The 16963-nt window shown below is 43.3% G+C and overlaps 2 protein-coding genes across 2 annotated transcripts in view; one reads left to right on the top strand and one right to left on the bottom strand.

The window, feature by feature from the left end:
- Positions 1 to 15612, bottom strand: part of HAUS8 (HAUS augmin like complex subunit 8) — a 69759-nt gene extending 54147 nt beyond the window's left edge. Inside the window, exons 1-3 of the mRNA XM_030218304.1 lie at positions 15436 to 15612; positions 7524 to 7591; positions 6661 to 6716 (exon numbers count right to left, since the gene is read on the bottom strand). Coding sequence (XP_030074164.1) covers positions 6661 to 6716; positions 7524 to 7591; positions 15436 to 15449 — 138 coding nt within the window. The 5' untranslated portion in view covers positions 15450 to 15612. The remainder of the gene's footprint in view (positions 1 to 6660; positions 6717 to 7523; positions 7592 to 15435) is intronic.
- A 113-nt stretch (positions 15613 to 15725) lies between these two features.
- Positions 15726 to 16963, top strand: part of MYO9B (myosin IXB) — a 288631-nt gene continuing 287393 nt past the window's right edge. Inside the window, exon 1 of the mRNA XM_030219714.1 lies at positions 15726 to 16102. The gene's annotated coding sequence lies outside the window, so the exon portion shown is untranslated. The remainder of the gene's footprint in view (positions 16103 to 16963) is intronic.

The raw sequence follows: 16963 nt of genomic DNA, 5'->3' as shown, positions 1-16963 counted from the left end.
GACTTGCCCAGAGTCACAAGGAGCTGCCTGTGCCTGAAGGTGGAATCGAACTCAGTTCCTCAGTTCCCTAGGACCAAAGTCCACCACCCTAACCACCTGAGTGGTCTGGAGAGTTGGTATGTGTGTATATAAATTATAAACAAGAGAAACTGGGGCATTATTATTAATCTTGAAAATTAGAAAAATAATTTTATATACAATTCGTGACTATTGGCAACCAGCGAAGCTTGATTAATATGTTTACATTTTAAAATGCCAATTAACATTCGAGCTATGGCATTCTGAGCCCATTGCAATAGTCAAAAAAGGAGTAATAAGTATTTATTTATTTAGATTTTGCTCACACCTTTTTCAGTAGTAGTTCAAGGTGAGTTACATTCAGGTACACTGGATATTTCTCTGTCCCAGGAGGGCTCACAATCTAAGTTTGTACCTGAAGCAATAGAGGGTTAAGTGACTTGCCCAAGATCAAAAGGAGCAGCAGCGGGATTTAAACCGGCCACCTCTGGATTGCAAGACAGGTGCTCTAACCACTAGGCCACTCCTCCACATTCCTAAAATTTATCTGGGCTTAGGTAATCTTTCAGCTGATGTACAACATGCAGTCTATGAAAACCATTATGTACTACTAATTTTTTTTTTTTTTTACAGATTTTAAAGATATGTCCAAAGTTACACCAAGATAACAAATTTCAAGCATTATGGGAACATGATCATCATCAATAGTAAAAACATGAAGAAAAATTAAACAGTGGGTCGCTGGACAGAATCAATATTTAAGTGTTAGCCATAATCAATTTTAAGTGGTTTGCTTTCATCCAAACACTGACCGATTGCAAACATAACTTCAGGTAATCTAAACTGTTTTTCTGGAGAATTCTCAATACTAAAACAAAACTGAATATCATCAGCATACAATTTCTATTGCAAATCCAGACATCTTCAAAGTTTACATAAAGGAAACATGTAAATTAAACAACATAGCGGATAAAGCTGAGACCTGGGAAACACCATGAATTATCTTTGACCATGCAAAACCTCCCTGTAAAAGGAAGGAAGTAGGAGGGCTCAACATGAAATGTAGAAACTAGCTTTGGAAGAAAGGATGGAAATGTGTGAATGAAGACTCTGGTTTCCGTAAACTTCAGAAAAGGATTTCTACAAGACAGAGCCTACAATTTGAAAATTCTCTGTGCCAAAGATATCATCAGAAAGAAAATTGTCTAAACAGTGAGATCTTTAAGTGCTCTTCAAGGGTTTAAAAGCCGGTAGTCCCAAAACTCCAAATTGAGACGCCAACCCAGACAAGAAGCATACTCCCTTCAAAAAGCACACTACATCCAGATCGGCAACTAAAGAGCTTCTTTCCAATCTACCTTAATAGCAAGAGCACCACTACCTGGAATTTGTTGCCAGAGAATGTGGTAAAGGCAGTTAGCTTAGAAAGGTTTAAAAAAGGTCTGGACAGCTTCCTAAAGGAAAAGTCCATACACCATTATTAAATTCACTGCTTATTTCTGGGATAAACAGCATAAAACGTATTGAACTTTTCAGGATCTTGCCAGGTATTTGTGACCTGGATTGGCCACTGTTGGAAATAGGATGCTGGGCTTGATGGACCTTTGGTCTGTTCCAGTGTGGCAATACTTATGTACTTACGGAGAAAAGCAAGAATATGCAATATCTATGCAGCAGAGAGAGAAATAGCTCTATCAGAATACCACACTTCAAAAACTCGCCACACTCTAGTATATGCAGAGGTGGATAGCTTCTTAGCTTGGAGTAATACATGCTACTGTGGTTGCAATGTCTGAGAAAACTCACTGCTTGTTCTTTACTAGTCTTGTTCAGGGATAACAAGGCTATCCAAATTGCTCCATGTTCTAGGCAACTGATCAATCAGTCTGCTTATGAAACAGACCATGTCCCCTGATTCTGGCAGTATGCTTCCCAGCCAAAAAGACTGGCATTCATCATGATTACAAACCAAGGTCTTTCCTTTGTGTAGGCCGTTTGACTGCCACACCCTCAAGATGCTCTTCACTTGTACCAACTACGGAAGGCAACATTCGTAACTCAGATGGTGCACGTGAACCCATGTCGACCACCATGGATCCTAGAACCTGCATATAATCCCAGGCTGAAGTAGCTGATTGTTTCACAAGATTTCTTGCCCGAGATTGCAACTTTAACAGTCTTGATTTTGGAAGGAAAACCTTCCCCGCTCTGCTGTCAAGAACGAGTCTTTTTTTTTTTTTTTTTAATAACATACATTTTTTTGTCATACCCCTTGCGCCTACACATCATGACAACAATGTCTTAGATGAGATCTTTACTAAGATAGTAGAAAGAACAGGATACAGTGGACCCTATCAGCTTTCTCTGTCTTAAACTGATCATTCTATTGCATACGGCCCTTCTCTCTGCTTACCCTGCTGTCTTTGCAATGAGATGGTCAAGAGATCTATGATGTGTCACGCCGAGCAAATTTGCTGCCTTACTGAATCTTGAAGAGGATAATTTTCAAATGTTGCCCCTGGATGCTCAGACGGAGACCTGGGATGTATCCCTGCAGAAGATTCTGGATGAGTTAGTGCCTTTGAGAGCTGTTCCAGTTCATCCTTATACAAAGGGTAATTGGTTCTCGGCTGATTTATGTCTGATGGGAACTCAACTGTGCCACCATGAATGTAAATGGAGAAAATATAAAACTGTATAGTCCCTCCCTCCTTAAATATAAACGTATGGCCTACTTTTATATTAAAAAAAAAATCTATGCAGCCAAAAGATGCTATTTTCCCCACCAAAAGATTACAGGCACCACTGCCCAGTCCCTTAGGCTCATCTTCCAGCAACAACGGGAACTTTGGCATCACCTAGCCCCTTCACCAACTGGTCCAGTTACTCACCAAAGAGCACAGAACAACAAAAGGGGAGAGAACACAACAGACTTAGATGCTACATCAGCAGCCCAACCCCGTAACCACAAGGCCCCGTGGGCTGCTATGATCAAGGACATATTCTTAGCCAACGCCCTCATAAGGTCATACATAGCGTCCATAAGAAAGGAGGACCCTATTTCCACCTTGGCCATTTCTGTAGTCACCACAGACTTAGCTGAATCACGGCCATCCAACTTCACTCGGTCAACCAAAAAACATACTGTAGCCACTAGGCTCCAGCAAACAGATGCCTGGAATGCCAGAGTCAAAATATCAAAGCTACACTTTAATAAGGTGTTCATCATGTGACCCTGCGGATCCAGAAGTGCAGTGCCACCATCGACAGGGATCATCGTCCTCTTCATCACTGCCGTGACCAGTGCGTCTATGGTGTGGGGGGAGGACTTAAGAGTACCTGTCTTCCTGTGGAATAGGATACAGTTTAGCCATCACCCTCACCACTTCACATGGAGTATCTGGCAATGATCACTCTGCCTTGTAGGTCTTGATTCACTGGAAAGGGCTTAGGAGGTTTTTGGATACCCTTAACCAACAGATCCACCTGAGTTCTACCAGATCCCACCCTGGGCAACATAAACCACCTCAAAACGAAGTGTAGACCAAACCAAAGTAATTAATTCAAACAGCTTGTCCCAATAAAAAATCCCAATGACCAAGGGGTTGTCTCTTGGAAACGATACCTGTTCTCCAGCTTTCTGAATGGGACCCTTATGCTCCTCTGGGTCACTGAAGGCACCCTCCAACCCCAAGGAGGCTATATCCTCCAGGTCCTTGGCTCAGTCAATGCTGGGGCATTTAGCAACTGAGGGGGCTTGGACAAGCAGGGACCTATCCCCACCCAACGGGGTGTCCTGCCTTCCCGGTCTTGAATGACGCCCAAACGAACTCAGGAGAAAAACTGCACTCCTTCCCCCAAGCACCAAATATGATCTGGAGGGAGTTGGACCCTTTGACACATTAGAAATTGAAACAATTACTGCCAAAAGCGTCCCCCGAAGGTACAGAGACTGCCTCCATGGCCAACTGTGGTAAACTTTCCCCAACTGTACGATCCTAACAGAACCCTCTGAGACAGTTGACACCACAGACTCAGGCTGCCCACTCAACTTGCAGTGTGTCCCCTTACAGTGCCTAAGCTTCTCTGAACTCATAGCTGCTGGAACTCTACCAGACCACAAGACCACAGAAAGGGAGTCAACTGGGGCTGCCCGAAGAAAACTCAGGCCATGGAGGACCGCACTGCCAGCCACTCTACAGCACCTGTGCTAGGGACTTGAACACCAAACGCTCAACCAGAAACTAGGCTTGTGCCTTTTTTTTAAACACTGCCTGTTACTGCATGTCTTTGGAAGCAGTGCCTTCCCTCTACTGGAATGATAGTTTTCTTGGTAACAGTCATTATGAACACATCCAATTTGGGCTGTCTGAACTTTTCTTCTGGCACCAAAAGACATTCCCAATCTATAGCTACACCCACTGGGAGTCCTGCTTTTAGAGTCCCACTCAGCCTATACCAAGTTCTGAACAGCCTGATGTATGGGAAAAACCTTAGGATGCTTTCTTATCCCTTTCAAATAGGGTCCCCTCCTGTTCAGGAAGTTCCTGTTGAAGAAGGGGAAAATATTTAAAGCTTCTAAACCATCTTGTAATCACAGCAGAAAGCTCCTCTCTGTGGCATAACCTCACCACTGTAAGATAATCTCCTTTGCTACTACTACTACTTAATATTTCTAAAGCGCTACTAGGGTTACGCAGCGCTGTACAATTTAACATAGAGGGACGGTCCCTGCTCAAGGAGCTTACAATCTAAGAGACAAGTGAACAGACAGTCCAATAGGGGCGGTCAAATTGGGGCAGTCTGGATTTAGTGAACGGTAAGAGTTAGGTGCCGAATGCAGCATTGAAGAGGTGGGTTTTAAGCAAAGACTTGAAGATGGGCAGGGAGGGGGCTTGGCTTAAGGGCTCAGGAAGGTTGTTCCAAGCATAGGGTGAGGCGAGGCAGAATGAGCGGAGCCTGGAGTTGGCGGTGTTGGAGAAGGGTACAGAGAGGAGGGATTTGTCCTGTGAACGGAGATTACGGGCGTAATCTCCTTTGCTTAACAGGAATCTCACCTTCTTCCAGAAGTTCCTCAGAGGAAGAACTTGGCATTACTGAAGAAGTCCCTGTTTGATTATGCAGCCAATAAACCAACTTTGAGTCCCCATCCTCTACAATGTCTAATCTTAGGCATTTAGCCAGACTAGTCTCAGACTCCTCCCAGTAGGAGAGTCCCAAATTACATGCAGGCATCCCATCAGGCTCTACTGTATCACACAGTTCCCCAACTGCTCAGAAACACACCTGACTAGACCACCGTCTGCTGAAACAGAGAAATACTAAACACTTAAAGCTGCATAATGCCTTTATAAAGCAGGTCACATAACTGTGTTCTCTGCCTGTATCTCCTGGTCAGTGGGCATAACCCGCTGGTTCCGGACTGGTCTGGTGAGAATGATACGGAAAGTTCTTATGCACACTGATTGTGCTAATCTCACAAACCTAATTAGGTGTTTTCCAGAAGAGGGTTTAGAAGCACTGTCCTAGAGTCCTGGTGAAGACTGATTGTGTGTGTGTGTGTGGGAGGGGGGGGGGGGGGGGGGGAAAGAATACCCAAAGAAGGGAAGACTGGTGACAGAAGCTAGCACCATAATATTATGTGCCACTGAAAAATTCACTAGGTGCCCTTTCAAAGGAGTTTTAGCCGGGGTACCGTAGGGAGGACTGCCCTGCAGAGAAGACTTCTGAGTGATGTTACCTGGAGATCCACTGCTGATGACAAAGAACAGAGAATCTCTTACTACTGGCCTGCACCAAGGATTTGCCGATACGAACAAGTGGACAAGGAACAGTGTTTCATAAGCAACGAATGAGGACAAAACCCTGCTATGTGATGTGCGTGCAAATTACGTTGATGTTCTGGACTGAGTGCTGAATTTATTTTGAATTTCTGGATTGTAATGTCTGGATTGTACATCCTGTTTGGGCTTGCACTATGATATTACCAGGGCCAGTGGCACACAATATGTATCAATTTTTACTTAAATTGCTCAGCAAATGTTTTATTTTTGAATAACCTCAAAATTGGTGTGTTGTATATGTCTTCAACTAGACTGGGTCTTGGGCTGATAATCACAGAAGCCTACAGTTCCAAAAGACTGTTTTTCCTCCTGGTTAATGAAGAGTTCTAGGAAACATGGGAAACCAGGGTGCCTCACCCTTCCCAAATATTCCCCTCAATTCTCCTAGCTACACCAGTCCTATGTGTCTGAAAAATGTCACACTGATTCCCTTAAGAGAAATATAGGGATGTGGTTTTTGGCAGAAGGTGCATTGTGCAGTCTTGGCCACTAGATGTCACTGCATACATATAGGAGGGAAAGTTTTTGTTTATTCATTTTTAACATTCTTGTATCCTGCTTTTCCAAAAATATTGCTTAGTGTAGTGAACAGCATAATAAAACAACAAGCAGTACAATAACACAACATATAGCATGAAGAGAAGTCACCAAAGGCCACTTACATGAAAAGATTTTCAGTTTGTCCTATTTGCTTTGCCTAGAGATTTAGCTAACTTTTTGGTTTAGTTTGTCTGTAGTTTTGTTAAACAATTCACTTTAACAAGTTTAAAATGGATTAAAGTTTAAACATAAATGTTACCTTCCCAAGCTTTCTTTTGTCATATTGCATGTATCGTGCCTTCACAAACCTTACACCTGAAAACACATCAAATTGTCAGCAAAAGAGGGCATAATTTTTCTTCACAACACCATTTTTCTTTGTAACATAACACAGTAACATAGTAAATGACGGCAGATAAAGACCTGTGTGGTCCATCCAGTCTGCCCAACAAGATAAACTCATTTTACATGGTATGTGATACTTTATATGTATACCCGAGTTTGATTTGTCCTTGCCTTTCTCAGGGCACAGACCGTAGAAGTCTTTGAAGTACTTAGAATTCTAATGACAATAAAAAGAAAAAGTGGAAAAGAGAATAAATGCTCTCTTGACAAAGCAAATCCTAAATTTAAGAGAAGGGAAAAAAAAGCCCATTGAACCCAAAGAAAAACAGCAGCTGTCCACTCCCCTTTTCTTCCTCATCCACCTCTTCCTCTTATTAACCAAAGCAGGTAGACAGCAGCATCAACAGACAGCACAGGGCCCTCTGTTTTAGGACACACTCCCGAACCCTAGTACTCTGCATAAGACAGTATAAGATGAGGCCCACAGCTCGACTCCCAAGGCCTATCAGGGGGAGGGGGCTATCACTATTGGGCATAGATCACAGTGCAAGTCAGAAGGAGGGAGAGGGGGAGCAGTCCTGTTTCTGTGAACATTTCCACTGATGCACCCAATTTGGAGTCCACTGATGTCGTGCTTAATCGCTTTGTGCTGTGCACCCAGTATTACAAGCATGGTAAATTTTTTTTGAGCTGAAAAATGTCTCAAAACTAGAGTTCTATGTTCAGTCCTGCCACACACTTGGGGAAAACCTAAAATGCAGCTATTGTATTTCTTACCTTTTGTTTTTTTCACTGTCGGATCATTGCTTCCAGATCTGTTAGCTCCATCCTCTAAAGAGGCAACACTAAACAAACAAAAACAAAACGCTTATATGGCACCAGTTGCTATTAAAACATCAGATATGCACTCAGAAGAAAAACAAAAGGGGAACTGCAATAGGTTCACCAGGGTTGAAAAGTGTAAATTGTTTTCTGTCTTCTTTCTTGAACTCTCATGTGTAGGAGCAGGCATCTATCCCAATTCCAGTACAATATTGTTGTGTTTGAAATAGTCAAGTTCTTTAACTAAACCTTGCCTAGTAGCTAGCTATAGACCTATGAAACAAGTGTGTGTCTTAGAAGTTTGTTTAAAATTTGATTTTAAAGTAAGTTTACAGTGTAGGTTTCACTTGCAATGCTCTTATTTAATGACTGGATCAAATTTTTAGCTTTTATTTTACTGTTTGATTTCCACATTTTTTCCTTTATTCTGTTTTTGGGATTGACATTCTTTTTGATGTATTTTATTGTAATTTTATTTTGGCCAACTCTGGCTGCTTTTTCAACAGATGCCTTCTCACCAGCACCACATGGCTCTAAGTGAGCTGGAGCCTCACAGTTCAGGAACACCTAGGGAAGAGTAACCAGGGGCCTAGAAAACAGCATGGCAAGATTGGGGGGGGGGGGGGGGGGAATGGAGTACTGCACAGAGGTGGTGGGATGAAAGAGGGCGACTGGACACGGTGAGGATAGACTAAGGGTACATAAGTACATAAGTAATGCCATACTGGGAAAAGACCAAGGGTCCATCGAGCCCAGCATCCTGTCCACGACAGCGGCCAATCCAGGCCAAGGGCACCTGGCAAGCTTCCCAAACGTACAAACATTCTATACATGTTATTCCTGGAATTTTGGAGTTTTCCAAGTCCGTTTAGTAGCGGTTTATGGACTTGTCCTTTAGGAAACCGTCCAACCCCTTTTTAAACTCTGCTAAGCTAACTGCCTTCACCACTTTCTCCGGCAACGAATTCCAGAGTTTAATTACACGTTGGGTGAAAAGTTTTCTCTGATTTGTTTTAAATTTACTACACTGTAGTTTCATCGCATGCCCCCTAGTCCTAGTATTTTTGGAAAGCGTGAACAGACGCTTCACATCCACCTGTTCCACTCCACTCATTATTTTATATACCTCTATCATGTCTCCCCTCAGCCGTCTCTTCTCCAAGCTGAATAGCCATAGCCTCCTTAATCTTTCTTCATAGGGAAGTCGTCCCATCCCCGCTATCATTTTAGTCGCCCTTCGCTGCACCTTTTCCAATTCTACTATATCTTTCTTGAGATGCGGCGACCAGAATTGAACACAATACTCAAGGTGCGGTCGCACCATGGAGCGATACAACGGCATTATAACATCCTCACACCTGTTTTCCATACCTTTCCTGGTAATACCCAACATTCTATTCGCTTTCTTAGCCGCAGCAGCACACTGAGCAGAAGGTTTCAGTGTGTTATCGACGACGACACCCAGATCCCTTTCTTGGTCCGTAACTCCTAACGTGGAACCTTGCATGACGTAGCTATAATTCGGTAGTGCCGCCTGCTGGATGTGCTCTCTTATCAGTATCATGCAATGATGCATTAACAGTCTATTTCAGTTTTCTTCCACTTATACACAGAATGGGAATACAACCTTAAGTAAATCAGGTCCTTTCCCATTCCTTTATCTTTTACTACTACTACTTAACATTTCTAGAGCGCTACTAGGGTTACGCAGCGCTGTACAAAATAAACAAAGAAGGACGATCCCTGCTCAAAGGAGCTTACAATCTAAGTAACGAAATGTCAAGTTGGGCAGTCTAGGTTTCCTGGGCAGAGGTGTAGAGGTTAGGTGCCGAAGGCGACATTGAAGAGGTGGGCTTTAAGCAGAGATTTGAAGATGGGCAGGGAGGGGGCCTGGCGTATGGGCTCGGGGAGTTTGTTCCATGCGTGGGGTGAGGCGAGGCGAAAAGGGCAGAGTCTGGAGTTGGCGGTGGTGGAGAAGGGTACTGAAAGGAGGGATTTGTATTGAGAGCGAAGGGTACGGGTAGGAACGTAAGGGGAGATGAGGGTTGAGAGGTAAGGAGGGGCTGCAGACTGAGTACATTTGTAGGTTAGTAGCAGAAGCTTGAATTGAATGCGGTACCTGATCGGAAGCCAATGAAGTGACTTGAGGAGAGGGGTGGTATGAGTGTATCGGTTCAGGCGGAAGATAAGACGTGCGGCAGAGTTCTGAACGGACTGAAGAGGGGATAGGTGGCTAAGTGGGAGACCAGTGAGGAGCAGGTTGCAGTAGTCAAGGCGAGAGGTAACGAGGGAGTGGATGAGAGTTCGGGTGGTGTGCTCAGAGAGGAAAGGGCGGATTTTGCTAATGTTATAGAGGAAGAAGCGACAGGTCTTGGCTATCTGCTGGATGTGCGCAGAGGAGAGGGAGGAGTCTAAGATGACACCGAGGTTGCGGGCAGAAGAGACGGGGACAATGAGGGTGTTGTCAACCGAAATAGAGAGTGGAGGTAGAGGAGAAGTGGGTTTGGGTGGGAAGACAAGAAGTTCGGTCTTGGCCATGTTCAGTTTCAGGTGGCGGTTGGACATCCAGGCAGCAATGTCGGATAAGCAGGCCGATACTTTGACCTGGGTTTCCGCAGTGATGTCAGGTGTGGAGAGATAAAGCTGGGTGTCGTCAGCATAAAGGTGATACTGGAAGCCATGAGATGAGATCAGGGAGCCCAGGGAAGAGGTGTAGATAGAGAAAAGAAGGGGTCCAAGGACAGAACCCTGAGGGACTCCAACAGAGAGCGGGATAGGGGTGTAGGAAGAACCATGAGAGTGTACTCTGAAGGTACGATGGGAGAGATAAGAGGAGAACCAGGAGAGGACAGAGCCCTGGAACCCAAGAGAGGACAGTGTGTCCAGAAGTAAGTTGTGATTGACAGTGTCAAAGGCGGCGGATAGGTCGAGGAGAATGAGGATGGAGTAATGACCTTTGGATTTGGTGAGGAACAGGTCATTACAGACTTTGGATAATGCCGTTTCTGTCGAGTGAAGTGGGCGAAAGCCAGATTGAAGCGGATCGAGGATGGTATGAGAGGCGAGAAAATCAATGCAACGGCTGTGAACGGCGCGTTCAAGTATTTTGGAGAGGAAGGGTAGGAGGGAGATGGGGCGGTAGTTGAAGGGACAGGTAGGGTCAAGTGAAGGTTTTTTGAGGAGAGGTGTGACAACAGCATGCTTGAAGGTGTCGGGGACAGTTGCGGTGCAGAGAGAGGTTGAGGATATGACAGATGGGAGGGGTGATAGTAGGAGAGATGGTGACAAGTAAGTTGGTGGGAATGAGGTCTGAGGAACAGGTGGTGCTTTTCGAGGAGGAGAGAAGATGGGCGGTTTCCTCTTCGGTGATATCAGGAAAAGAGGAGAAGGAGGCATGGGGTGATTGGTTGAGTGGGTGATTGGTTGAGTGGGTGATAGGATGAAGATGGGTGGTTTCCTCTTCGGTGATATCAGGAAAAGAGGATGGTATGAAAAATCTTTTGATTTTTTTGAGGGAGATGGTCTCAACCACTATCGCCTACCTTTTTTCGGGCTAGCTAGATTCAAAGACCATCTTCCAATGCCTAGTATATGCCCATGTAGTGAGGATGGTAGAGAAGGGGAAAGAATGGGAATTTTAAATTTAAGATCACACCTTTGTCAGTTGTGCCTGAATGTAATGCTGCTTGAGCACAGCATGTATTTCTGCCTCTGGAGGGCTTATAATATAAGGGCCTCTTATCAAGCCACTCTGATACCGACAAAGCCCATTGAAAGTGAATGGGCTTTGTCGGCATTGCTGCATCAGGGACCGCTAGCACGGCTTGATTAAAAAAAAAAAAAGAGGCTCTAAGTTTGTACTTGAGGCAAAAGAAAATTAAGTGGAATTAGGGCTGGCATTTGCCATCATGAGCATTTATTCACAAACACCTGGGCATATCCCCCCCCCCCCCCCAAAAAAAAAAATACTGCAAGTCCTGGGCAAGGGTCTCCTTCTGGAAAGTTGCTAATGAGACCATAAATCTGGCCACTAGATGTCACTATAGCACAATGTTTATGACTCCTCCTCCACTCAGCAACCCTCACCAATCCATAGTAACATAGTAAATGACGGCAGATAAAGACCTGCATGGTCCATCCAGTCTGCCCAATAAGATAAACTCATTTTACATGGTATGTGATATTTATATGTATACCCAAGTTTGATTTGTCCTTGCCTTTCTCAGGGCACAGACCGTATAAGTCTGCCCAGTATTGTTCTTGTACTACGTTCTGAAAATAACATCGAAGCCCCTTAAAATTTACACTCCAGCCCATCCCTATCTATTCTGTCACGATCAGGGCATAGACCGTAGAAGTCTGCCCAGCTTCCGTTTTGTTTCCCAACAGTGCACAGGGCTGCCACCAAGCCAGACCAACCTCCTTCAACTGTCTGTAAAGAGTAAGACCTAACTTTCACTATTTAAAATATTCAAAAATCTGCACAGACATCATATGAAAATAGCCGGTGCCAGTCAAGCCCCCACCCCCGTGGGCCAACACTTTACAAGACCAGAACACTGCACCAGTAATTTCACAGTAAGAATACTGAAAGGTAATTTTAAAACAATACAGGAACGTAAGACCTTTGAAATAAGAATGATTGAATATTTTAACACCCAACAGACAGGACTTAACAAGGATCTGGGTTTTCTAACCCATTATAAACCATAAAGTTGTATTTCTCTGTTTATTACCCTCCTCTACCAACACCCATCCTGTTAGAATATCAATGAAATGCTTTGATGTCCTCATGCATACCCCCACCCTCCCACTCTGTCAGACTGTCAAAGTAATGCTTTGATGTTTCTCTTACATTTACTATCTGCTACCACATTTGCTTATTTACGATCTGACGAAGAAGGGCAACCTTCGAAAGCTAATCAAGAAATGTATTAAGTTATGTCGAATAAAAAACGTATTTTCTTTTCCATGTTTTATTTTGTTTGATTTCTATTGATAACTATTCAAAATACAAATTATAAAAAGGCTTATATAGAATGAAATGGATGCACAAAATAAATTCACCATAATGACTCTTTCCTTGCATTCTTATTTTTAGTTAAATCATGTCAAAAACAGACTCTGCCATCCCCCCACCCCCAGATACCTCAACCATCTCATTGGTGGACTAAATTTGGCTCCTTAAGGAAGACTGAGGATATGGTACATATGAGAGACATCTCAACATTAATTACAGTCAAACATTCATAAGGTAATAAAATAAAGGGAATAATTCATTGTTGGGCATACAAATGTGAGCAAGTGGTCCTACGAATAGGAAGTTGTGTCAGAGGCAGTGTTGTATAGTAACTAAGTAAATTTAAGTAGTTATTGTACTTACAGTGTGGTATAACAGATAGCACACTGTCCTCTGATGCTACAGAATAGGGTTCAAGTCCCGCTGTAGCTTGGGCTTCTGCCATATTAATTTTTGCACCAAAACCTGCTTAATTGGGATTCTGCCACGTACTTGTGACCTGGATTGGCCACTGTTGGACGCAAGATACTGGGTTAGATGGACCACTGATCTGACCCAGTATGGCTATTCTTGTGTTATGAGGTACAGTAGGATTTGAACCAGAATCAACAAGGAAAACAACAACAAAACAAAAAAGGTAAAGGTAGTTGACTCCCTGTATGCAAGTTGCAAACAAATACTTATGAGGACTGCCACTTACATGATGGCTTCCTAGTAGCGGGGTGGTTTGCTATTGCTTTCCCAAGTCAATTCCCTCTCCCCATCTACCCGGACTAAGGTCAGATACTCATTTACTGACCTAAAGTGGATGGATAGCCGATTTAGACAGAGGCTGGCTAGCTGACAGAAATTTCAGTACAGATTTAAAAACTCAAGACATGGGCACAGTAGACAAGCGACCTACTGACTGTACCACAAGGCCAGCACATAGAACAGTATCATACAAGTGGCCAAGCTTCTAAGCTGTTAGCTAGGTGATATCCTTAGTGGCTCAGAATGTATACCTATGAAATTAGTTTTATAACTGCAGAAAAATCACTTAAAATGGGATTTTACTGTAAATAGTAACAAGCAAGTCATGAATTTACAGGCTGGTTTCATAGATTCTCATACAGGAAGGATAAAAGCAGGGGAAAGGGGCTTTGTGGCTAAGCAAATGGGCAATTTTGGTGTTAAGTATGAAACAATAAAGCTATAATAATTCTCATAAACACCACTGCAAATTTAAGTAGAAATATGCATATTTACTCGAGCAATAAAAACAGGACCAAACAGCATCCCAAGATAGCTCATACAATTTTTGTCTCTTCTAAGCTGCTTTGGGTTTAATTCATTTAAGGAAGGAGATAAGAACTGTAGCAACCAATATTCACTGCAACTATTCATACAGAAACATTAAACCAATAAATGTACTTAAAATTGTTTGAGAATAACATTCAAAATTTACAGGAATGCCCCAGAAATTACAATTGGGAGCAAAGTGTTACTGCACAGTTCTGTCCCACCTTTAACCCCCCCCCCCCCCCCTTAATTCTATAGTTTTATTATTTGGATTTAGCTTGTACTTTTTCAGTAGTAGCTCAAGTTGAGTTACATTAAGGTACACTAGGTATTTCCTGCCCTCAAACAATTAAAAATTGTGTTTGAGGCACCAGAAGGTGAAGTGATTTGCCCAAGATTGCAAGGAGCAGTAGTCCAAAAATATACTTAGCTTTTCTTAAAAATAGGTTTATCCAGTTATAGATCTCAAACTTTCAGTCAATCTTCGACTGTGGTGGGGGTCTGAATTCTTTGAATTTTAAACATTAAGTCTATCTTATTCATATTCACTAAGGCCCCAATGCTCAGAAGCAAATGCGGGTGCTACAGGCCATTAGCGCTGAACCTGAAAGGTTGGGATCCCGAGCAAGGGTCCCACTGGATCACCAGAATTACATTTAATTTGTTTTTTTGGGGGGAGGGGGGGTCCACTGGACCTCCAGGCCCTTAAATGTTTGGGGTGTCAGGGATCCAGTGGACCACCAGGGCTGTGACAGCAGTCTCCCCTATTCCTTCCCTGCTCAGCACAATCTTATTCCTTCCCTGCTCAGCACAATCTTAACACCAGCTCTGAGCTGGCATAGGGTTTGCCCCAGGAGAGCACTTGTTTGTCGTGCTGCCCACTGAGCACTGGTGAAGAATATGGAATGAGCTATTTAGCATTCGTTTGCATGCTATTTGCGTTCAGAGCTGGCAAGCTGATTGTTTCACATGCTCCCCTGCTCTGTGCATTTTGGGGGCGTAAATGCGGGTGCTAGTCCGGCACTAACGGCCTCCAGTGCCAGTATTTGCTTCTGAGCATCTGATCCTTGGTGAAAACGAATAAGATAATCTTCCATGCTTAAAAATCAAAGAATTCAGGCCAATGCGTGAAGAAATAACCTAATGGCTAGAACGACGGGCTGGCAACCAGGAAAAACCCAGCTGAAATTCCAATGTAGTTCCTCATAATCTTGTCATGTCCATTTAAACATCCATTTCCTCAAGTAGACCTGGAGGGGGGGGGGGGGTCTTTTACTCAAGTTTAGCACGTTTCTGCAGAGCCCAAATAAATACATGAGTCCTGTGACAGATAAGCTGCACTAATCTTTAGTAAAAGGCCCCCATAAATTATAAACCCTCCAATGATCTGAATACACACCGCTTCAATAGCTTTCCAGCTTGCAGGCAGTATATAACAATTAAACACATGAATAAGATAAAACATTCGCACATTTCAATCAGCCTAAATGATCTAACAACCGCCTCCTCCTCATTAAAACTAAAACCAACTGTAAAAATAAGAAAGAAATAACATTCTCCACCTACCCAGATTCTGCCATTTTCCTCCCACAATGTTTCCCGCCTCCGCTCCAACATCACGACGCAAACGCACAGAAGCCACCAATGAGGAAACGGCGGAAAAAACCATAGAGCCCTGAACGCCCAGAATGGACTTCCTCGTGCTGTGCACTTCACTACATCTCTCAGCAGGCCGGCGGGGGACTGAGGCGGGGAGGAGAGGAAAAAGGGGAGGAGTCACCGGGAAACTGGTGACGCAACAAAGCTCCTTTTTGGGGAGGAAGTGTGGGCTGTGTTGGGCGGGGCCAGTCGTTGGCTAGCTCTGCTTCCTCTTGTGTGTTACTTTCTGCGGGTCAGACAATGTAAAAAGGGAACAGAAGCTGTTTAAAAAAAAAAGTTATTATTTTTATAAGTTTAAAACTGTAACAGTACAAGCAAGGAACAAATCCCGCAAAACAATTCTGGCTCTAGGCTTTGAAACTTTCTAAGGATCTTGAACGACAAGAAAAAGTTAACAGAAGGAGCAAGCCTACGCTAGATTGAGAGTCATAATTTGAAACATCTTGTTTTCTGCTGGTTGGAAAATAGAAACTTAGATTTTTTTTTTATTAAACGGGAGCTGATCTGTTTTGAGCTGGGCTTGGATGTAGTTTGCAGAGATGGAGTCCGAAGGAGGAGAAATTGTGTTATGGGGGTAAGTTTTTGCTATTGTAAATGTTTGATGGCTAAGGGACTAGGATGGTGCTTTTATGTTTTTGTTAAAAAAAATTTAAACACGTTTTTATTTGTGTGTACCAATCGATAATCTCTTGAAATATGCCAGCCCTTAGTTTACGAAAGTTGGCAGTTGCACTTACAAATAATGTCTTACTTTGAAAAAGGCTGATGTTAAGGGGAACTAAATCTGGGGAGGCGCTGACTGAAACCAGAATTCAGCAAGGGCTGCAGTTGATCCGGACTTCAGAATTCATTTTGAGCAAGAATAAACGGGACGTACTGTTGGTTAAAGCTGCCCACCTGGATTCTGTTGACATGGGGATGGATGATCGCATATGGGTATTAATTGACTGTATGGATTAATTGTAGCAGCCTCTTCTCCCTCCGGTAAATCAAATAATTGGAGCAAAAACTCAGAAGAAGTTACTGAAAAAGAGCTACCTGCAGAGAACTATCCTGGCTGGGGGAGGCACATTCATTCTTTCGCCCTACCCTACCACGTGTTTTTCAGGAGATCCCAGAGTAGGGGGATAAGGGAGGGTCAGGGGCTTCTCTATCATAGTTTAGACCATATGGCTAAATCTTTTTTTTTTTTTTTTAGGAGGGAGGGGTAATTTCAGTGCAATCGCGCGAGTAGGGAAAGAAAGGGGTTTATGGTTATTGAGCTATTGCCAGCCTCTTTGTTTTCGGAAGTTTAAAGAACTTAAAATAGAGAATAACAAAATCTGCTGTGAACAATACAATGTTAAACATATGGCGAAACATGTGTTGCTCTTCTCCCATCTCCAAGCCCCTTTGCTGTCCCGCCCCCCTCCAAAAAAAAAAGGCCCACCGACAG

This window comes from Microcaecilia unicolor, chromosome 11, assembly GCF_901765095.1.
Source record: "Microcaecilia unicolor chromosome 11, aMicUni1.1, whole genome shotgun sequence".
Lineage (NCBI taxonomy): Eukaryota > Metazoa > Chordata > Amphibia > Gymnophiona > Siphonopidae > Microcaecilia > Microcaecilia unicolor.
This window is presented reverse-complemented; position numbering and strand designations above follow the sequence as displayed.